The sequence below is a fragment of the Salvelinus fontinalis genome, chromosome 33 (assembly GCF_029448725.1).
Source record: "Salvelinus fontinalis isolate EN_2023a chromosome 33, ASM2944872v1, whole genome shotgun sequence".
Classification (NCBI taxonomy): domain Eukaryota; kingdom Metazoa; phylum Chordata; class Actinopteri; order Salmoniformes; family Salmonidae; genus Salvelinus; species Salvelinus fontinalis.
This window is the reverse complement of record NC_074697.1, coordinates 15,993,250-16,017,407: the sequence shown is the minus strand read 5'-3', so window position 1 is coordinate 16,017,407 and position 24,158 is coordinate 15,993,250. Positions and strand designations below refer to the sequence as shown.

The following is a 24,158-nucleotide window of genomic DNA, read 5'->3' as shown; positions in this document are numbered from 1 at the left end:
AGGACAGAGACAAGAGTCAGCCAGAGGACAGAGACCAGAGTCAGCCAGAGGACAGAGACCAGAGACCAGAGTCAGCCAGAGGAAAGAGACCAGAGACGGCCAGAGGACAGAGACCAGAGACGGCCAGAGGACAGAGACCAGAGTCAGCCAGAGGACAGAGACCAGAGTCAGCCAGAGGACAGAGACCAGAGACCAGAGTCAGCCAGAGGAAAGAGACCAGAGACGGCCAGAGGACAGAGACCAGAGACGGCCAGAGGACAGAGACCAGAGTCAGCCAGAGGACAGAGACCAGAGTCAGCCAGAGGACAGAGACCAGAGTCAGCCAGAGGACAGAGACCAGAGACCAGAGTCAGCCAGAGGAAAGAGACCAGAGACGGCCAGAGGACAGAGACCAGAGACGGCCAGAGGACAGAGACGAGAGACAGCCAGAGGAAAGAGACCAGAGACGGCCAGAGGACAGAGACCAGAGACGGCCAGAGGACAGAGACCAGAGTCAGCCAGAGGACAGAGACCAGAGACGGCCAGAGGACAGAGACCAGAGACGGCCAGAGGACAGAGACCAGAGTCAGCCAGAGGACAGAGACCAGAGACGGCCAGAGGACAGAGACCAGAGACCAGAGTCAGCCAGAGACCAGAGACCAGAGTCAGCCAGAGGACAGAGACCAGAGCCAGCCAGAGGACAGAGACCAGAGCCAGCCAGAGGACAGAGACCAGAGCCAGCCAGAGGAAAGAGACCAGAGCCAGCCAGAGGACAGAGACCAGAGCCAGCCAGAGGAAAGAGACCAGAGCCAGCCAGAGGAAAGAGACCAGAGCCAGCCAGAGGAAAGAGACCAGAGCCAGCCAGAGGACAGAGACCAGAGCCAGCCAGAGGAAAGAGACCAGAGCCAGCCAGAGGAAAGAGACCAGAGCCAGCCAGAGGAAAGGAAACAGGGGAGGGGAGAGGAAAGGAAACAGGGGAGGGCAGCAGGTATCAGCTGGGCTGGGCTGGGGTGAAGGTGAGCCATGCTCAAGGAATGCTCTGGCTATAACAGCCCCAGCTCTAGCAGTGTGACTCAGGAGTGAGTTGTTGATTAGATTAACCAGCTTGTTTACAGGACTAATTCTGGTTCAGTGAGTCAGGCATAACTCCTCACTCACACACACTCTTTGTGACTCAGTGTTGTTGAGCTCCACTCTCAGTGACTCAGTGTTGTTGAGGTCCACTCTCAGTGACCCAGTGTTGGTGAGTTCCACTCTCGGTGACCCAGTGTTGTTGAGTTCCACTCTCAGTGACCCAGTGTTGTTGAGTTCCACTCTCGGTGACCCGGCGTTGTTGAGTTCCACTCTCAGTGACCCGGTGTTGTTGAGTTCCACTCTCAGTGACCCAGTGTTGTTGAGTTCCACTCTCAGTGACCCAGTGCTGTTGAGTTCCACTCTCAGTGACTCAGTGTTGTTGAGTTCCACTCTCAGTGACCCGGTGTTGTTGAGATCCACTCGCAGTGACTCAGTGTTGTTGAGTTCCACTCTCAGTGACCCAGTGTTGTTGAGTTCCACTCTGTGACCCAGTGTTGTTGAGTTCCACTCTCAGTGACTCAGTGTTGTTGAGTTCCACTCTCGGTGACTCAGTGTTGTTGAGTTCCACTCTTAGTGACTCAGTGTTGTTGAGTTCCACTCTGTGACTCAGTGTTGTTGAGTTCCACTCTGTGACTCAGTGTTGTTGAGTTCCACTATCAGTGACTCAGTGTTGTTGAGTTCCACTCTGTGACTCAGTGTTGTTGAGTTCCACTATCGGTGACTCAGTGTTGTTGAGTTCCACTCTCAGTGACTCAGTGTTGTTGAGTTCCACTCTCAGTGACTCAGTGTTGTTGAGTTCCACTCTCAGTGACTCAGTGTTGTTGAGTTCCACTCTCAGTGACTCAGTGTTGTTGAGTTCCACTCTCAGTGACTCAGTGTTGTTGAGTTCCACTCTCAGTGACTCAGTGTTGTTGAGTTCCACTCTCAGTGACCCAGTGTTGTTGAGTTCCACTCTCAGTGACTCAGTGTTGTTGAGTTCCACTCTCAGTGACTCGGTGCTGTTGAGTTCCACTCTCAGTCACTCAGTGTTGTTGAGTTCCACTCTCAGTGACCCAGTGTTGTTGAGTTCCACTCTCAGTGACTCAGTGTTGTTGAGCTCCACTCTCAGTGACTCAGTGTTGTTGAGTTCCACTCTCAGTGACCCAGTGTTGTTGAGTTCCACTCTCAGTGACTCAGTGTTGTTGAGTTCCACTCTCAGTGACTCAGTGTTGTTGAGTTCCACTCTCAGTCACTCAGTGTTGTTGAGTTCCACTCTCAGTGACCCAGTGTTGTTGAGTTCCACTCTCAGTGACTCAGTGTTGTTGAGTTCCACTCTCAGTGACTCAGTGTTGTTGAGTTCCACTCTCAGTGACTCGGTGTTGTTGAGTTCCACTCTCAGTGACCCGGTGTTGTTAAGGTCCACTCTCAGTGACTCAGTGTTGTTGCGTTCCACTCTCGATGACTCAGTGTTGTTGAGTTCCACTCTCAGTGACCCAGTGTTGTTGAGTTCCACTCTCAGTGACCCAGTGTTGTTGAGTTCCACTCTCAGTGACCCAGTGTTGTTGAGTTCCACTCTCGATGACTCAGTGTTGTTGAGTTCCACTCTCGATGACTCAGTGTTGTTGAGTTCCACTCTCAGTGACTCAGTGTTGTTGAGTTCCATTGTCTAAATACACACCTTAACACCACCTGTCCACTGTCCATCTATCCATTCATTATCTTTCCATTCACACATTTGTGGTAGTGTTGATATTAGAGGAACCACCAATCACCCCAACACAACAACACCACCCCACCACAACAACACCACCCCACCACAACAACACCACCCCACCACAACACCACCCCACCACAACAACACCACCCCACCACAACAACACCACCACAACACAACAACACCACCCCAACACAACAACACCACCCCAACACAACAACACCACCACCCCACAACAACACCACCCCACCACAACAACACCACCCCAACACAACAACACCACCCCACCACAACAACACCACCACAACACAACAACACCACCCCAACACAACAACACCACCCCACCACAACAACACCACCCCACCACAACAACACCACCCCAACACAACAACACCACCCCACCACAACAACACCACCCCAACACAACAACACTACCCCACCACAACAACACCACCCCACCACAACAACAACACCACCCCACCACAACAACACCACCCCACCACAACAACACCACAACAACACCACCCCAACACAACAACACCACCCCACCACAACAACACCACAACAACACCACCCCACCACAACAACACCACCCCAACACAACAACACCACCCCACCACAACAACACCACCCCAACACAACAACACCACCCCACCACAACAACAACACCACCCCACCACAACAACACCACCCCACCCCAACAACACCACCCCACCACAACAACACCACTCCAACACAACAACACCACCCCAACAACACCACCCCACCACAACAACACCACCCAACACAACAACACCACCCCAACAACACCACCCCACCACAACAACACCCCCCCACCACAACAACACCACCCCACCACAACAACACCACCCCAACAACACCACCCCACCACAACAACACCACCCCAACACAACAACACCACCCCACCACAACAACACCACCCCACCACAACAACACCACCACAACAACACCACCCCAACACAACAACACCACCCCAACAACAACACCACCCCACCACAACAACACCACCCCACCACAACAACACCACCCCAACACAACAACACCACCCCACCACAACAACACCACCACAACACAACAACACCACCCCCACACAACAACACCACCCCACCACAACAACACCACCCCACCACAACAACACCACCCCAACACAACAACACCACCACCCCACAACAACACCACCCCACCACAACAACACCACCCCAACACAACAACACCACCACCCCACAACAACACCACCCCACCACAACAACAACACCCCAACACAACAACACCACCCCACCACAACAACACCACCACAACACAACAACACCACCCCACCACAACAACACCACCCCACCACAACAACACCACCCCACCACAACAACACCACCCCAACAATACCACCCCACCACAACAACACCACCCCAACACAACAACACCACCCCACCACAACAACACCACCCCACCACAACAACACCACCCCAACACAACACCACCACAACACCACCACCCCACCACAACAACACCACCCCACCACAACAACCCCACCCCACCACAACAACACCACCCCACCACAACAACACCACCCCACCACAACAACACCACCCCACCACAACAACACCACCCCACCACAACAACACCACCCCACCACAACAATAGTCCAGACTGGGAGGTAGATCTTAATAACAGTGCTCTCTTCTCCTGCTTTGTGGTTCCACTCTTAGTGACTCCTACTGTGTGGTTCCACTCTTAGTGACTCCTGCTGTGTGGTTCCACTCTTAGTGACTCCTGCTGTGTGGTCCCGTGTTAAAAGTGTTTACTAGAGTAGCTGTGTCGAGGCAGCACATTATAATGTTCTCTCTGTGATGTTGAACCAGACCAGTCAGCATTAAACTAATGATGTGGCTTTCTGAAGCACCTGTCTGGGTTAGGGGTCGTGGTGAAAGATGGGGTTAGGGGTCGTGGTGAAAGATGGGGTTAGGGGTCGTGGTGAAAGATGGGGTTAGGGGTCGTGGTGGAAGATGGGTTTAGGGGTCATGGTGAAAGATGGGGTTAGGGGTCATGGTGGAAGATGGGTTTAGGGGTCATGGTGAAAGATGGTGTTAGGGGTCGTGGTGAAAGATGGGGTTAGGAGGTCGTGGTGAAAGATGGGGTTAGGGGTCGTGGTGAAAGATGGGGTTAGGGGTCGTGGTGAAAGATGGGGTTAGGGGTCGTGGTGAAAGATGGGGTTAGGGGTCGTGGTGAAAGATGGGGTTAGGGGTCATGGTGAAAAATGGGGTTAGGGGTCATGGTGAAAGATGGGTTAGGAGTCATGGTGAAAGATGGGGTTAGGGGTCATGGTGAAAGATGGGGTTAGGGGTCGTGGTGAAAGATGGGGTTAGGGGTCATGGTGAAAGATGGGGTTAGGGGTCATGGTGAAAGATGAGGTTAGGAGTCATGGTGAAAGATGGGGTTAGGGGTCGTGGTGAAAGATGGGGTTAGGGGTTTTACATCAGAGATGCATAGAGTCTCATATTAGACTTCATCAAGCGCAGACCGTTAGGTAGTTCTGTTGTCGTAGCAACGTTGTAACATTCCTATCTCACCATCCCATGTCATACAGACACTAACTTAGGCAGACGATCTCTCTATGTCCCGGACTAAGCGTTCAGGAGAGGACTCTTTTAGATTACTATTTTGTTATAATGTAATTGAACCGTTGTCATCCCCTCGTTAGGTCAAGCGTTCAGGCGAGGACGTCGGTGTCGGTGGGGTGGATCACATGATCCACAACCAGAATGTCAACATCCCACCAGCCAGCCACCTGATCGGGGATCTGGAGCCGAATAGTGGCTACGCAGTGAGGCTGGCCTGCTACACCACCCAGGGGGTGTCAGATTGGACACACTGGGCCACACTACACACCGCAGAAGGAGGTAGGACCACACCCCTCATGAACCCCCCCCCCCCCCACTTCCTCCAGCACCACATCTTCATACTTGTGACTCTTCTAAATGTGGGTCGTCCCAGAGTCCTCCTTGCTAGCTAGCGGGAGCGGTAGAAGGTTTCATTCGCTCCCGCCTGCCGAACACCTGACCTCACCGTCGTTAACAAAACTGCAGGAAAACAGTGTGAAGGACACTGTCGACAGGTCGCCCCAGCCTCCCGCCTGCTGCTAGCGACACCATGTGTTAGCTAACTTGTTAACGACACCGTGTCCTAGCTTGCTAGTTAGCTCGTAGACGGTGTCGCCCCTGCCTCCCACCCACTGTGTGCCGGAGAAAACCGTGCTTGACAGACGGGGTGAAGGACTCTACCGGTCACCCCCGCCTACACCGAGCACCGCAGGTGGGAGGATGGGGGACACCGTGTGTTAGTTAACCAGCTAGCTTGCTAGTTAGCGACACTATGTGTTAGTTAACTAGCTAGCTTTGCTAGTTAGGGACGCCATGTGGTAGTTAACTAGCTAGCTTTCCAGTTAGCGACACCATGTGTTAGTTAACCAGCTAGCTTTCCAGTTAGTGACACCATGTGTTAGTTAACTAGCTAGCTTTGCTAGTTAGCGACACTATGTGTTAGTTAACTAGCTAGCTTGCTAGTTAGCGACACTATGTGTTAGTTAACTAGCTAGCTTTGCTAGTTAGGGACGCCATGTGTTAGTTAACTAGCTAGCTTTGCTAGTTAGGGACACCATGTGTTAGTTAACTAGCTAGCTTTGCTAGTTAGGGACACCATGTGTTAGTTAACTAGCTAGCTTTGCTAGTTAGGGACACCATGTGTTAGTTAACCAGCTAGCTTTCCAGTTAGCGACACCATGTGTTAGTTAACTAGCTAGCTTGCTAGTTAGCGACACTATGTGTTAGTTAACTAGCTAGCTTTGCTAGTTAGGGACACCATGTGTTAGTTAACTAGCTAGCTTTGCTAGTTAGGGACACCATGTGTTAGTTAACCAGCTAGCTTTCCAGTTAGCGACACCATGTGTTAGTTAACTAGCTAGCTTGCTAGTTAGCGACACTATGTGTTAGTTAACTAGCTAGCTTTGCTAGTTAGGGACGCCATGTGTTAGTTAACTAGCTAGCTTTACTAGTTAGGGACATTTGCTCCCTCTCTCTTCCCTCTCTGTATCTCTCTCTCTCTGTCTCCCCCCGCTCTCTCCACCTTCCTCTCTCTCTCTCTCTCTCTCTCTCTCTCTCTCTCTCTCTCTCTCTCTCTCTCTCTCTCTCTCTCTCTCTCTCTCTCTCTCTCTCTCTCTCTCTCTCTCTCTCTCTCTCTCTCTCTCTCTCTCTCTCTCTCTCTCTCTCTCTCTCTCTCCCTCTTTCTGGGTCAACTGTGCCTGGCTGGTCAGGGCTGGTATGTTCATCAAGGCATAGAAAATTGTGTGTGTGTGTGTGTGTGTGTGTGTGTGTGTGTGTGTTTGTGTGTGTGTGTGTGTGAGTCAGGTCACAGCAGAGAAACTGAAGTGCTCACCCAGCCCTATGCCCCCTCAACCTGGGTTCTGTGTTTACTGACAATGACAATGACAAGACAGACACTGCACCTCCCTGAGTTTATAACAGTGTATTACAATGTAAACTATGGAGGGAGAGAGGGGAGAAACAGGAGGGGAGGAGGAGGTAAAGAGAGAGAGAGAGAGAGAGAGAGTGCGCTGCTCCTACTGTGTTGGCGACTGAACTCACAGGATTTTCCATGCTAGTTTATGCTGCCTGCATCCAGGGGCTGAAGGAATGAAGGGAGTAAAACAACAAATACATGGATAGGGAACATTACGCAGAGAGATATGGCATGAGAGAAATGGAGGGGTTTTCCAATGTGAAGTTGCTTACAGTGAAGCAGCATTTCTTAATGACATTTCTGATAAACAATCCAGGGAGGCAGAAGTAAGAGAAGATGAGGGGGGGGGAATGGAGAACAGAGAAGGATTAGAGGAATGGAGAACAGAGAAGTGGGTTTTGAGGCAGAGGAAAATACAATTTCCCCCTTTTTTTTTTTGCCGTTGTAATCTTCATTGCCGTTAGAAATATGCTGAGTTTGACTCTCTGTCTCACACCGTGTGATGGGATGTGAAATCTCCGCTCTGAGATGGACAATATTGTTGATGTTTTGTCAGGTCACTCTGCACTTGTCTTCTTCCAGTGAATATGAGTCTTACAGAGTGAATATGAGTCATAGGAGAGAGAGAGAGAGAGAGAGAGAGAGAGGAAGACAGACAGGGAGAGGGAAAGGGAGAGAGAGAGAAGAGAGAGACAAGAGAGGGAGAGAGAAGGACAGCTGAGAGAGGGAGAGAGAGAGAAGAGACAGGGAGAGAGAGAGCGGAAGAGAGAAGGACAGCTGAGAGAGAGAAGAGAGAGGGAGAGAGAAGAGAGATGGAGAGAGAGAGAAGAGAGAGGTAGAGAGAGCGGAAGAGAGAAGAGAGAGAGGGAAAGAGAGAGAAGAGAGAGAGAGGGAAAGAGAGAAAAGAGAGAGAGCGGAAGAGAGAAGAGAGAGAGAGAGAGAGAGAGGGAAAGAGAGAGAGCGGAAGAGAGAAGAGAGAGAGAGAGAGAGGGAAAGAGAGAGAGCGGAAGAGAGAAGGACAGCTGAGAGTTTCCATGTCTGTGTGTCTCAGAGGGACAGAGTCTCAGGAGGCTGGTTGGCCAAACTACACATTCTCAGATTCCTCTTCCTTAATCCCTGTCTCATTCACCACATGTGTTTGTGTGTTTGTGTGTCTATTTGTGTGTGTTGCTTTGACAAGTGTTTATCTGACAATAACATCCTCCTTGTGACATTGTAATCTCCATTGCCACACTTTCTCCCCGCTCTACTCTACTCCCTTCATCTCAAGGCTTTTCAACAATAGCCTCCACTGACCTCTCCTCTCCCTCTCTTCTCTACTTTTCTCTCCTGTTCCTAAACCACGTTCGTTCTCTCGTTCCCTTCTTTCATGCTTCTCCCCTCCTCCTTCCTCAGTGGTCCCCTTTTCCCAACCCCCAGATGACCTGTGACTTCATGGGGATGAAATACAGCCAAGCACTGTGGGAACATTTTTAAGAGCGAGAGAAATGGTGGGAGAAAGAGTGAGAGAGAGAGAGAAAAAGAGAGATGAAAGAGGAAGGGGACTTTAAAAAAAACATGCATTTAGCTTTTTTTCCCAAAGCCCCACTTTGACCCCACCGAGAGATAGCAGAGAAAGATACTAGAGAACAACAAAGCGAGAGAGAGAGAGAGAGAGAGAGAGAGAGGGAAAGACAGAAAAGAAGGGGTGAAAGACAAAGAGAGAGAGAGAGAGAGAGAGAGAGAGAGAGAGAGAGAGAGAGGGAGGGAAAGACAGAAAATAATGGGTGAAAGACAGAGAAAAAGAGAGAGAGAAATGCCAGTCTTCCGATCCCAAAGCAACAGTTGGATTTGACATTATTCTTCAAATGTATTTTCCTAGAGAAAAACCTAGAGAAAGACATATTAACTTGTAAACTATGTGACTAAAACACGTCGCGTTCCTCCCTTTATATATATATTTTTTTGTTGATATTTACACATACTTCACTCTTTAATCCGGTTTAATACCCGCTGCCTAACTAACAACAAAATAAACATTAGACACTCCTGACCCATCTCACGACAAGCTAAAGAAAACACTCTGTCCTGTTGTTATCCAGATTCACAGTGTTTAATAGTCACATGTACAGGGTTGGAGGTGTGACTGTAGGGTACAGTGTTTAATAGTCACATGTACAGGGTTGGAGGTGTGACTGCAGGGTACAGTGTTTAATAGTCACATGTACAGTGTTGAGGTGTGACTGCAGGGTACAGTGTTTAATAGTCACATGTACAGGGTTGGAGGGGTGACTGTAGGGTACAGTGTTTAATAGTCACATGTACAGTGTTGAGGTGTGACTGCAGGATACAGTGTTTAATAGTCACATGTACAGGGTTGGAGGGGTGACTGTAGGGTACAGTGTTTAATAGTCACATGTACAGGGTTAGAGGTGTGACTGCAGGGTACAGTGTTTAATAGTCACATGTACAGTGTTGAGGTGTGACTGCAGGGTACAGTGTTTAATAGTCACATGTACAGGGTTAGAGGTGTGACTGCAGGATACAGTGTTTAATAGTCACATGTACAGGGTTAGAGGTGTGACTGCAGGGTACAGTGTTTAATAGTCACATGTACAGGGTTAGAGGTGTGACTGCAGGGTACAGTGTTTAATAGTCACATGTACAGGGTTGGAGGGGTGACTGTAGGGTACAGTGTTTAATAGTCACATGTACAGTGTTGAGGTGTGACTGCAGGGTACAGTGTTTAATAGTCACATGTACAGGGTTAGAGGTGTGACTGCAGGATACAGTGTTTAATAGTCACATGTACAGGGTTGGAGGTGTGACTGCAGGGTACAGTGTTTAATAGTCACATGTACAGTGTTGAGGTGTGACTGCAGGGTACAGTGTTTAATAGTCACATGTACAGGGTTGGAGGGGTGACTGTAGGGTACAGTGTTTAATAGTCACATGTACAGTGTTGAGGTGTGACTGCAGGGTACAGTGTTTAATAGTCACATGTACAGGGTTAGAGGTGTGACTGCAGGATACAGTGTTTAATAGTCACATGTACAGGGTTAGAGGTGTGACTGCAGGGTACAGTGTTTAATAGTCACATGTACAGGGTTGGAGGTGTGACTGCAGGGTACAGTGTTTAATAGTCACATGACTATTAAGAGAGAGGGGGAGAGAGAAAGAGCGATAGAGGGGGAGAGGAACAGATTCAAATATGATGATAAATCTCATAGAGTGTTAGGGCCGGGTTACCTGACGTGACTCAGGACACGTGCCCCGGAGCCCCCGGATGGGTGGAAAACAAAAGGGCCGAGTTACCTGACGTGAACTCAGGACACGTGACCCGGAGCCCCCGGATGGGTGGAAAACAAAAGGGCCGAGTTACCTGACGTGAACTCAGGACACGTGCCCCGGAGCCCCCGGATGGGTGGAAAACAAAAGGGCCGGGTTACCTGACGTGACTCAGGACACGTGCCCCGGAGCCCCTGGATGGGTGGAAAACAAAAGGGCCGGGCTACCTGACGTGAACTCAGGACACGTGCCCCGGAGCCCCCGGATGGGTGGAAAACAAAAGGGCCGAGTTACCTGACGTGAACTCAGGACACGTGCCCCGGAGCCTCCGGATGGGTGGAAAACAAAAGGGTATAATTTCCTCATAAAACTACAACCTCTCTCAACTGAACTCGGTTTCCCAGAACAACCTCTACTGGCCTCATAGATGCTTAACATGCTCTGCTCTGTAATGGTCCGAATCTAAACCAACTAGACACTATGGAACAACACGCTTTTACTATCTTTAGCCTGGAATATACCATCTCTGAGGTCATCTGCTTTTGGCCATAAAGAGCAGGAACCCGGACTTCATCAAAGGAAATTGGAAAAACAGACGTTGTCATCCTACGAAACATGTTATAGAGGAGATGGACCCACTGGTTGTCCTCTAGGTTACAGAGAGCTGGTAGTCCCATCCACCACACTACCAGGTGGGTGGTATAGAGGAGACGGACCCACTGGTTGTCCTCTAGGTTACAGAGAGCTGGTAGTCCCATCCACCACACTACCAGGTGGGTGGTATAGAGGAGACGGACCCACTGGTTGTCCTCTAGGTTACAGAACGCTGGTAGTCCCATCCACCACACTACCAGGTGGGTGGTATAGAGGAGACGGACCCACTGGTTGTCCTCTAGGTTACAGAGAGCTGGTAGTCCCATCCACCACACTACCAGGTGGGTGGTATAGAGGAGACGGACCCACTGGTTCCTCTCTAGGTTACAGAGAGCTGGTAGTCCCATCCACCACACTACCAGGTGGGTGGTATAGAGGAGACGGACCCACTGGTTGTCCTCTAGGTTACACAGAGCTGGTAGTCCCATCCACCAAACTACCAGGTGGGTGGTATAGAGGAGACGGACCCACTGGTTGTCCTCTAGGTTACACAGAGCTGGTAGTCCCATCCACCACACTACCAGGTGGGTGGTATAGAGGAGACGGACCCACTGGTTCCTCTCTAGGTTACACAGAGCTGGTAGTCCCATCCACCACACTACCAGGTGGGTGGTATAGAGGAGACGGACCCACTGGTTGTCCTCTAGGTTACACAGAGCTGGTAGTCCCATCCACCACACTACCAGGTGGGTGGTATAGAGGAGACGGACCCACTGGTTCCTCTCTAGGTTACACAGAGCTGGTAGTCCCATCCACCACACTACCAGGTGGGTGGTATAGAGGAGACGGACCCACTGGTTGTCCTCTAGGTTACACAGAGCTGGTAGTCCCATCCACCAAACTACCAGGTGGGTGGTATAGAGGAGACGGACCCACTGGTTGTCCTCTAGGTTACACAGAGCTGGTAGTCCCATCCACCACACTACCAGGTGGGTGGTATAGAGGAGACGGACCCACTGGTTCCTCTCTAGGTTACACAGAGCTGGTAGTCCCATCCACCACACTACCAGGTGGGTGGTATAGAGGAGACGGACCCACTGGTTGTCCTCTAGGTTACACAGAGCTGGTAGTCCCATCCACCACACTACCAGGTGGGTGGTATAGAGGAGACGGACCCACTGGTTCCTCTCTAGGTTACACAGAGCTGGTAGTCCCATCCACCACACTACCAGGTGGATGGTATAGAGGAGACGGACCCACTGGTTGTCCTCTAGGTTACACAGAGCTGGTAGTCCCATCCTCCACACTACCAGGTGGGTGGTATAGAGGAGACGGACCCACTGGTTGTCCTCTAGGTTACAGAGAGCTGGTAGTCCCATCCACCACACTACCAGGTGGGTGGTATAGAGGAGACGGACCCACTGGTTGTCCTCTAGGTTACAGAGAGCTGGTAGTCCCATCCACCACACTACCAGGTGGGTGGTATAGAGGAGACGGACCCACTGGTTGTCCTCTAGGTTACAGAACGCTGGTAGTCCCATCCTCCACACTACCAGGTGGGTGGTATAGAGGAGACGGACCCACTGGTTGTCCTCTAGGTTACAGAACGCTGGTAGTCCCATCCACCAAACTAACAGGTGGGTGGTATAGAGGAGACGGACCCACTGGTTCCTCTCTAGGTTACACAGAGCTGGTAGTCCCATCCACCACACTACCAGGTGGGTGGTATAGAGGAGACGGACCCACTGGTTGTCCTCTAGGTTACAGAACGCTGGTAGTCCCATCCACCACACTACCAGGTGGGTGGTATAGAGGAGACGGACCCACTGGTTCCTCTCTAGGTTACACAGAGCTGGTAGTCCCATCCACCACACTACCAGGTGGGTGGTATAGAGGAGACGGACCCACTGGTTGTCCTCTAGGTTACACAGAGCTGGTAGTCCCATCCACCACACTACCAGGTGGGTGGTATAGAGGAGACGGACCCACTGGTTGTCCTCTAGGTTACACAGAGCTGGTAGTCCCATCCACCACACTACCAGGTGGGTGGTATAGAGGAGACGGACCCACTGGTTGTCCTCTAGGTTACACAGAGCTGGTAGTCCCATCCTCCACACTACCAGGTGGGTGGTATAGAGGAGACGGACCCACTGGTTGCCCTCTAGGTTACAGAACGCTGGTAGTCCCATCCACCACACTACCAGGTGGGTGGTATAGAGGAGACGGACCCACTGGTTGTCCTCTAGGTTACACAGAGCTGGTAGTCCCATCCACCACACTACCAGGTGGGTGGTATAGAGGAGACGGACCCACTGGTTCCTCTCTAGGTTACACAGAGCTGGTAGTCCCATCCACCACACTACCAGGTGGGTGGTATAGAGGAGACGGACCCACTGGTTCCTCTCTAGGTTACACAGAGCTGGTAGTCCCATCCACCACACTACCAGGTGGGTGGTATAGAGGAGACGGACCCACTGGTTCCTCTCTAGGTTACACAGAGCTGGTAGTCCCATCCACCACACTACCAGGTGTGAAACAGGGAAGAGGCTCAGGGGGTATGGTAATTCGGTATAGAGCAGACAACCTAAGAAAATGAACAACAATGACAAATAAAAGAAACGTCCTCTCACTGTCAACTGCGTTTATTTTCAGCAAACTTAACATGTGTAAATATTTGTATGAACATAACAAGATTCAACAACTGAGACATAAACTGAACAAGTTCCACAGACATGTGACTAACAGAAATTGAATAATGTGTGTCCCTGAACAAAGGGGGGGGGGGGGTCAAAATCAAAAGTAACAGTCAGTATCTGGTGTGGCCACCAGCTGCATTAAATACTGCAGTGCATCTCCTCCTCATGGACTGCATCAGATTTTCCAGTTCTTGCTGTGGGGATGTTACCCCACTCTTCCACCAAGGCACCTGCAAGTTCCCGGACATTTCTGGGGGGAATGTCCTTGGCCCTAGCCCTCACCCTCCGATACAACAGGTGCCAGACGTGCTCAATGGGATTGAGATCCGGGCTCTTTGCTGGCCATGGCAGAACACTGAAATTCCTGTCTTTCAGGAAATCACACAGAACGAGCAGTATGACTGGTGGCATTATCATGCTGGAGAGTTATGTCAGGATGAGCCTGCAGGAAGGGTACCACATGAGGGAGGAGCATGTCTTCCCTGTAACGCACAGCGTTGAGATTGCCTGCAATGACAACAAGCTCAGTCCGATGATGCTGTGACACGCCGCCCCAGACCATGGCGGACCCTCCACCTCCAAATCGATCCTGCTCCAGAGTACAGGCCTCGGTGTAACGCTCATTCCTTCGACGATAAACGTGAATCCGACCATCACCCCTGGTGAGACAAAACCAAAACTCGTCAGTGAAGAGCACTTTTCGCCAGTCCTGTCTGGTCCAGCGACGGTGGGTTTGTGCCCATAGGCGAAGTTGTTGCCGGTGATGTCTGGTGAGGACCTGCCTTACAACAGGCCTACAAGCCCTCAGTCCAACCTCTCTCAGCCTATTGCGGACAGTCTGAGCACTGACGGAGGGATTGTACGTTCCTGGTGTAACTCGGGCAGTTGTTGTTGCCATCCTGTACCTGTCCCGCAGGTGTGATGTTCAGATGTACCGATCCTGCGCAGGTGTTGTTACACGTGGTGTGCCACTGCGAGGGCTTTCAGCTGTCTGTCCTGTCTCCCTGTAGCGCTGTCTTAGGCGTCTCACAGTACGGACATTGCAGTTTATTGCCCTGGCCACATCTGCAGTCCTCATGCCTCCTTGCAGCATGCCTAAGGCACGTTCACACAGATGAGCAGGGACCCTGGTCATCTTTCTTTTGGTGTTATTCAGAGTCAGTAGAAATGCCTCTTTAGTGTCCTAAGTTTTCATAACTGTGACCTTAATTGCCTACCGTCTGTAAGCTGTTAGTGTCTTAACAACCGTTCCACAGGTGCATGTTCATTAATTGTTTATGGTTCATTGAACAAACATGGGAAACAGTGTTTAAACCCTTTACAATGAAGATCTGTGAAGTTATTTGGATTTTTACGAATTGTCTTTGAAAGACAGGGTCCTGAAAAAGGGACGTTTCTTTCTTTGCTGAGTTTAGTTTGATGAAGAATGCGAAAACCTAAGAAATAAATTGAGAAACCTATCCAACCAAAAACATAGTGATTCACCATAGTGAAGGCGTAGGCTCGGGTTTTCTGGGTCACTAAAACAATACAGAAATACACTTTGTAAAACGAAGGAAGAGCAAGTCAGAAAACAGTTCAGTGTAATTGAAGAATCCTTAGAATCTAACCACTTGTCACGACTTCCGCCGAAGTCGGCCCTTCTCCTTGTTCGGGTGGTGTTCGGCGGTCGACGTCACCGGCTTTCTAGTCACCATCGATCCATTTTTCAGTTTTGTTTTGTCTGTATTATACACACCTGGTTTCAATTCCCCCATGTTCCCTATTTAACCCTCTGGCTTTCATTTCTGTTTTGTCCGTGATTGTTTGTGCGTTAGTGGTTGTGATGATTACGTGTGTGCTTGTGATTATTTCCATTTGTGGAACTTTTGCCTATATTTTGAGTAAAACACTGTGGTTTCGCTCAACACCTGTGTCCTGCGCTGGACTCCGATACTTCTCCGCACACAATCCTGACACCACTTCTTAGGAAAGTTGGAACACACTAAACAAACCACAACACGAAGAGGTATCTTTCCAAAACGGAGATGTACCGTATGGGTAAACCACTCCTCCAACCTTTTTGGCTCTATAACAAAGAGAAAACAGCAAAAACATATACATGATCAAATACAAATCTTAGAAATCTTACTAAAGACAACCAGAACCCACTGGATTCTCAAATTACATTGAATGACGGTATCCTAAATGAAATGATAAAATATACAGACCACAAATTCCAACTGGCTATACTTAAACTCTTTAACATCATCCTCAGCTCTGGCATCTTCCTCAATATTTGGAACCAAGGACTGAACACCCCAATCCACAATAGTGATGACAAATTTGACCCCAATAACCACCGTGGGATATGCGTCAACAGCAACCTTGGGAAAATCCTCTGCATTATCATTAACAGCAAGACTCGTACATTTCCTCAGTGAAAACAATGTACTAAGCAAATGTCAAATTGGCTTTTTAACAAATGACCGTACAACCAACAATATATTTGCCCTGCACACCCTAATTGACACGGAAGGATGAGACCAAGGTGCAGCGTGGGGAGCGTACATTTTCCTTTAATGATGATAAAAATAAAAATAAAATAAAAATAAAAATAATTAATAAAAAAGACGCCGAACAAAACAATAAATAATACAAAACAAACCGTGAAGCTTAAGGCTAAGTGCCTATGTCTATGTGCCCTAAACAAAGTCAACTTCCCACAAAGACAGGTGGGAAAAAAAGGGCTACCTAAGTATGGTTCTCAATCAGAGACAACGATAGACAGCTGTCCCTGATTGAGAACTATACCCGGCCAAAACATAGAAATAGAAAATCATAGAAAAACAAAACATAGAATGCCCACCCCAAATCACACCCGGACCAAACCAAATAGAGACATAAAAAGGATCTCTAAGGTCAGGGCGTGTGACAGTGACAAATAAATAAACCAAAACATATGCTAAGTTGTTGATTTCAAAAACTTCGACTCAGTTTGACACGAGGGTCTGCTATACAAGTTGATGGAAAGTGGTGTTTGGGGAAAAACATACAACGTTATAAAATTTATGTACACAAACAACAAGTGTGTTGTTATAATTGGCAAAAAACACACACATTTCTTTCACAGGGCCGTGGGGTGATGCAAGGATGCAGCTTAAGCCCCACCCTCTTCAACATATATGTCAACGAATTGGCGCGGGCACTAGAACAGTCTGCAGCACCCGGTCTCACCCTACTAGACTCTGAAGTCAAATGTCCACTGTTTGCTGATGATCTGGTGCTTCTGTCACCAACCAAGGAGGGCCTACAGCAGCACCTAGATATTCTGCACAGATTATGTCAGACTTGGTCCCTGACAATAAATCTCAGTAAGACAAAAAATAATGGTGTTCCAAAAAAGGTCCAGTTGCCAGGACCACGAATACAAATTCCATCTAGACACCGTTGCATTAGAGCACACAAAAAACTATACATACCTCTGCCTAAACATCAGCGCCACAGGTAACTTCCACAAAGCTGTGAACGACCTGAGAGACAATGCAAGAAGGACCTTCTATGCCATCAAAAGGAACATAAAATTCAACATACCAATTAGGATCTGACTAAAAATACTTGAATCAGTTATAGAACCCATTGCCTTTTATGGTTGTGAGGTCTGGGGTCCGCTCACCAACCAAGAATTCACCAAATGGGACAAACACCAAATTGAGACTCTGTACAACGTAAAACACCAAATAATGCATGCAGAGCAGAAGTAGGCCGATACCCGCTAATTATCAAAATCCAGAAAAGAGATGTTAAATTCTACAACCACCTAAAAGGAAGTGATTCCCAAACCTTCCATAACAAAGACATCACCTACAGAGAGATGAACCTGGAGAAGAGTCCCCTAAGCAAGCTGGTCCTGGGGCTCTGTTCAAAAACACAAACAGACCCCACAGAGCCCCAGGACAGCAACACAATTAGACCCAACCAAATTATGAGAAAACAAAAAGATAATCACATGACACATTGGAAAGAATTTACAGAAAAACTGAGCAAACTAAAATGCTTTTTGGCCCTAAACAGATAGTACACAGCGGTGACTGACCCAAACTTAAGGAAATCTTTGACTATGTACAGACTCAGTGAGCATAGCCTTGCTATTGAGACAGGCAACCGTAGGCAGACCTGGCTCTCAAGAGAAGACAGGCTACGTTATTTATTTATTTATTTTTATTTAACCAGGTAGGCTAGTTGAGAACAAGTTCTCATTTACAACTGCGACCTGGCCAAGATAAAGCAAAGCAGTTCGACACACACAACAACACAGAGTTACACATGGAATAAACAAATATACAGTCAATAATACAGTAGAAAAATCTATATACAGAATGTGAAAATGAGGTAAGATAAGGGAGGTAAGGCAATAAATAGGCCATGGTGGCAAAGTAATTACAATATAGTAATTAAACACTGGAATGGTAGGATGTGCAGAAGATGAATGTGCAAGTTGAGATACTGGGGTGCAAAGGAGTAAGATAAATAAATAAATACAGTATGGGGATGAGGTAGATTGGATGGGCTATTTACAGATGATCTATGTACAGGTGCAGTGATCTGTGAGCTGCCCTGACAGCTGGTGCTTAAAGTTAGTGAGGGAGATATGAGTCTCCAGCTTCAGTGATTTTTGCAATTCGTTCCAGTCATTGGCAGCAGAGAACTGGAAGGAGAGGCAACCAAAGGAAGAATTGGCTTTGGGGGTGACCAGTGAGATATACCTGCTGGAGCGCGTGCTACGGGTGGGTGCTGCTATGGTGACCAGTGAGCTGAGATAAGGCGGGGCTTTACCTAGCAGAAACTTTACAATTGGCTCATTCATCCCCCTCCTCTCCCCTGTAACTATTCCCCAGGTCGTTGCTGCAAATGAGAACGTGTTCTCAGTCAACTTACCTGGTAAAATAACGGTAAAAAAAAAATAATAAATAAACTTGTACATGACCTGGAGCCAGTGGGTTTGGCGACGAATATGAAGCGAGGATCAGCCAACGAGAGCATACAGGTCGCAGGGGTGGGTCGTATATGAGGCTTTGGTGACAAAACGGATGGCACTGTGATAGACTGCATCCAATTTGTTGTGTAGAGTGTTGGAGGCTATTTTATAGATGACATCACCGAAGTTGAGGATCGGTAGGATGGTCAGTTTTACGACGGTATTTGTACTTATCCACATTGGCGGCGTGAGTGAAGGAGGCTTTTTTGTGAAATAGGAAGCCGATTCTAGACTTAACTTTGGATTGGAGATGCTTAATGTGAGTCTGGAAGGAGAGTTTACAGTCTAACCAGAAACCTAGGTATTTGTAGTTCTCCACATATTCTAAGTCAGAGAGAGAGATTAGTAGTATTGTTTCCTATCGATGGCGGTTAAGATATTGTTTATGACCTTGAGCGTGGCTGAGGTGCACCCGTGACCAGCTCGGACACCAGATTGCATAGCGGAGAAGGTACGGTGAGATTCAAAATGGTCGGTAATCTGTTTGTGCACACTGCCCACAAAATTAGGTGGAAACTGAGCTGCACTTCCTAACTTCCTGCCAAATGTATGACCATATTAGAGACACATATTTCCCTCAGAATACAAAGACCCACAAAGAATTAGAAAACAAACCCAATTTTGATAAACTCCCATATCTATTGGGTGAAATACCACAGTGTGCCATCACAGCAGAGAGATGTGTGACCTGTTGCCACAAGAAAAGGGCAACCAGTGAAGAACAAACACCATTGGGGCGACAGGTAGCCTAGTGGTTAGAGCATTGGACTTGTAACCGGAAGGTTGCAAGATCGAATCCCCGAGCTGACAAGGTAAAAATCTGTCGTTCTGCCCCCTGAACAATGCAGCTAACACACTGTTCCTAGGCCGTCATTCAAAATAATAATTTGTTCTTAACTGACATGCCTAGTTAAATAAAGGTAAAATTGTATATACAACCCATGTTTATTTATTTTCTCTTGTCTACTTTAACTATTTGCACATCATTACAACACTGTATATAGACATAATATGACATTTGTAATGTCTCTATTCCTTTGGAACTTCTGTGTAACATTTACTGTTCACTTTACAATGTTTTTTAGAAAGAGAGAGAGCAGAGAGAGAGCAGAGAGAGACGGAGAGAGAGAAGAGAGAGAGAGAGAGCAGAGAAAGAGAGTAGAGAGAGAGAGAGCAGAGAGAGCAGAGAGCAGAGAGAGCAGAGAGGGAGAGAGAGAGAGAGCAGAGAGAGAGAGATTAGAGAGAGAGCAGAGAGAGAGATTAGAGAGAGAGCAGAGAGAGAGAGATTAGAGAGAGAGCAGAGAGAGAGAGATTAGAGAGAGCAGAGAGAGAGAGATTAGAGAGCGCAGAGAGAGAGAGATTAGAGAGAGAGCAGAGAGAGAGAGAGCAGAGAGAGAGAGCAGAGAGAGAGAGAGCAGAGAGAGAGAGAGAGAGAGATTAGAGGGAGAGAGAGAGCAGAGAGAGAGAGCAGAGCGAGAGAGAGAGAGAGAGCAGAGAGAGAGAGAGCAGAGAGCAGAGAGAGCAGAGAGAGAGAGAGAGAGAGATTAGAGGGAGAGAGAGAGCAGAGAGAGAGAGCAGAGCGAGAGAGAGAGAGAGCAGGGCCACATGTGGAAACAATCAGCCTCAAACACTTCCTGATAACATCATCTATGATGCTCCCTCCCTCCGCCCTGCCCTCTTCCCAACTCACAGCCTGGGGGGGGGGGTGGGGGGGGGGGGGGGGGGGGGGTGTACTGGAGAGCGCAAGAAGCAAAGACAAAGAACGCTTTAAATTCTCGAACTGCAACAAAGGAAATGAGCACCGTGGTCTCCTTGTCACACACACACACACACACACACACACACACACACACACACACACACACACACACACACACACACACACACACACACACACACACACACAAACACACACACATATTCCTGGTGCTAATTTCAGCATGGGGAGGGTTCTCTCTGGTACAAAGTGGTGAGAAGGAGAAAGGGAAAATGATTGAGGATGAGAGAGAGAGGACAAGAGAGAGGGAGTGAGAGAGAGAGGACAATAAGAGAGAGGGAGAGAGAGAGGACAAGAGAGAGAGAGAGGACAGGAGAGAGGGAGTGAGAGAGAGAGGACAATAAGAGAGAGGGAGAGAGAGAGGACAAGAGAGAGGACAAGAACAGTGTGTCTCTTTGTTCCTCCATCAGTGCTGAGACCCAGTAGAGACAGTAGACCCAATAGAGGCCCAGTAGAGACACAGTAGAGACCCAGTAGAGACAGTAGACCCAGTAGAGACCCAGTAGAGACAGTAGAGACAGTAGACCCAATAGAGACCCAGTAGAGACCCAGTAGAGACCCAGTAGAGACAGTAGACCCAGTATAGACCCAGTAGAGACAGTAGACCCAATAGAGACCCAGTAGAGACCCAGTAGAGACCCAGTAGAGACAGTAGACCCAGTAGAGACCCAGTAGAGACAGTAGAGACCCAGTAGAGACAGTAGAGACCCAGTAGACCCAGTAGAGACAGTAGACCCAGTATAGACCCAGTAGAGACAGTAGACCCAATAAAGACCCAGTAGAGACCCAATAGAGACCCAGTAGAGACAGTAGACCCAGTAGAGACCCAGTGGAGACAGTAGAGACAGTAGACCCAATAGAGACCCAGTAGAGACAGTAGAGACAGTAGACCCAATAGAGACCCAGTAGAGACCCAGTAGAGACCCAGTAGAGACAGTAGACCCAGTAGAGACCCAGTAGAGACAGTAGACCCAATAGAGACCCAGTAGAGACCCAGTAGAGACAGTAGACCCAGTAGAGACCCAGTAGAGACAGTAGAGACCCAGTAGAGACAGTAGAGACCCAGTAGACCCAGTAGAGACAGTAGACCCAGTATAGACCCAGTAGAGACAGTAGACCCAATAGAGACCCAGTAGAGACCCAGTAGAGACCCAGTAGAGACAGTAGACCCAGTAGAGACCCAGTAGAGACAGTAGAGACCCAGTAGAGACCAAGTAGACCCAGAGAGACCCAGTAGACCCAGTAGAGACAGTAGAGACCCAGTAGAGACAGTAGAGACCTAGTAGAGACCTAGTAGAGACCCAGTAGAGACAGTAGAGACCCAGTAGAGACCCAGTAGACCCAGTAGAGACCCAGTAGACCCAGTAGAGACAGTAGAGACAGTAGAGACAGTAGAGACCCAGTAGAGACCCAGTGGAGACCCAGTAGAGACACAGTAGAGACCCAGTAGAGACCCAGTAGAGACCCAGTAGAGACCCAGTAGAGACAGTAGACCCAATAGAGGCCCAGTAGAGACACAGTAGAGACCCAGTAGAGACAGTAGACCCAGTAGAGACAGTAGAGACAGTAGACCCAATAGAGACCCAGTAGAGACCCAGTAGAGACAGTAGACCCAGTAGAGACAGTAGACCCAGTATAGACCCAGTAGAGACAGTAGACCCAATAGAGACCCAGTAGAGACCCAGTAGAGACCCAGTAGAGACAGTAGACCCAGTAGAGACAGTAGAGACCCAGTAGAGACCCAGTAGAGACAGTAGACCCAGTAGAGACCCAGTAGAGACCCAGTAGAGACCCAGTAGAGACACAGTAGAGACCCAGTAGAGACAGTAGAGACTCAGTAGAGACAGTAGAGACCCAGTAGAGACAGTAGAGACCAGTAGAGACCCAGTAGACCCAGTAGAGACCCAGTAGACCCAGTAGAGACAGTAGAGACAGTAGAGACCCAGTAGAGACAGTAGAGACCCAGTAGAGACCCAGTAGAGACCCAGTAGAGACCCAGTAGAGACAGTAGAGACCCAGTAGAGACAGTAGAGACAGTAGAGACCCAGTAGAGACCCAGTAGACCCAGTAGAGACAGTAGAGACAGTAGAGACCCAGTAGAGACAGTAGATACCCAGTAGAGACAGTAGAGACCCAGTAGAGACAGTAGAGACCCAGTAGAGACCCAGTAGAGACCCAGTAGAGACAGTAGAGACCCAGTAGAGACAGTAGAGACCCAGTGGAGACCCAGTAGAGACAGTAGAGACCCAGTAGAGACCGAGTAGACCCAGTAGAGACCCAGTAGAGACCCAGTAGAGACAGTAGAGACCCAGTGGAGACAGTAGAGACCCAGTAGAGACCCAGTAGAGACAGTAGACCCAATAGAGACCCAGTAGAGACCCAGTAGAGACAGTAGACCCAGTAGAGACCCAGTAGAGACAGTAGAGACCCAGTAGAGACAGTAGAGACCCAGTAGACCCAGTAGAGACAGTAGACCCAGTATAGACCCAGTAGAGACAGTAGACCCAATAGAGACCCAGTAGAGACCCAGTAGAGACCCAGTAGAGACAGTAGACCCAGTAGAGACCCAGTAGAGACAGTAGAGACCCAGTAGAGACCAAGTAGACCCAGAGAGACCCAGTAGACCCAGTAGAGACAGTAGAGACCCAGTAGAGACAGTAGAGACCTAGTAGAGACCTAGTAGAGACCCAGTAGAGACAGTAGAGACCCAGTAGAGACCCAGTAGACCCAGTAGAGACCCAGTAGACCCAGTAGAGACAGTAGAGACAGTAGAGACAGTAGAGACCCAGTAGAGACCCAGTGCAGACCCAGTAGAGACACAGTAGAGACCCAGTAGAGACCCAGTAGAGACCCAGTAGAGACCCAGTAGAGACAGTAGACCCAATAGAGGCCCAGTAGAGACACAGTAGAGACCCAGTAGAGACAGTAGACCCAGTAGAGACAGTAGAGACAGTAGACCCAATAGAGACCCAGTAGAGACCCAGTAGAGACAGTAGACCCAGTAGAGACAGTAGACCCAGTATAGACCCAGTAGAGACAGTAGACCCAATAGAGACCCAGTAGAGACCCAGTAGAGACCCAGTAGAGACAGTAGAGACAGTAGAGACCCAGTAGAGACCCAGTAGAGACAGTAGACCCAGTAGAGACCCAGTAGAGACCCAGTAGAGACCCAGTAGAGACCCAGTAGAGACAGTAGAGACCAAGTAGAGACAGTAGAGACTCAGTAGAGACAGTAGAGACCCAGTAGAGACAGTAGAGACCAGTAGAGACCCAGTAGACCCAGTAGAGACCCAGTAGACCCAGTAGAGACAGTAGAGACCCAGTAGAGACAGTAGAGACCCAGTAGAGACCCAGTAGAGACCCAGTAGAGACCCAGTAGAGACCCAGTAGAGACAGTAGAGACCCAGTAGAGACAGTAGAGACAGTAGAGACCCAGTAGAGACCCAGTAGACCCAGTAGAGACAGTAGAGACAGTAGAGACCCAGTAGAGACAGTAGAGACCCAGTAGAGACAGTAGAGACCCAGTAGAGA

At 48.9% G+C, this 24,158-nt stretch overlaps 1 protein-coding gene across 2 annotated transcripts in view; it reads left to right on the top strand.

Moving 5' to 3' along the window:
* Positions 1–24,158, top strand: part of LOC129831759 (tyrosine-protein kinase receptor UFO) — a 130,997-nt gene that overhangs the window by 44,722 nt on the left and 62,117 nt on the right. For both annotated transcript variants that reach the window (XR_008755809.1, XM_055895182.1), the window contains exon 6: positions 5,463–5,661. Coding sequence is in view for 1 of the 2 variants with exons in the window: in XM_055895182.1 (XP_055751157.1) it covers positions 5,463–5,661 (199 nt within the window). In the remaining variant the exon portion in view is untranslated. The remainder of the gene's footprint in view (positions 1–5,462; positions 5,662–24,158) is intronic.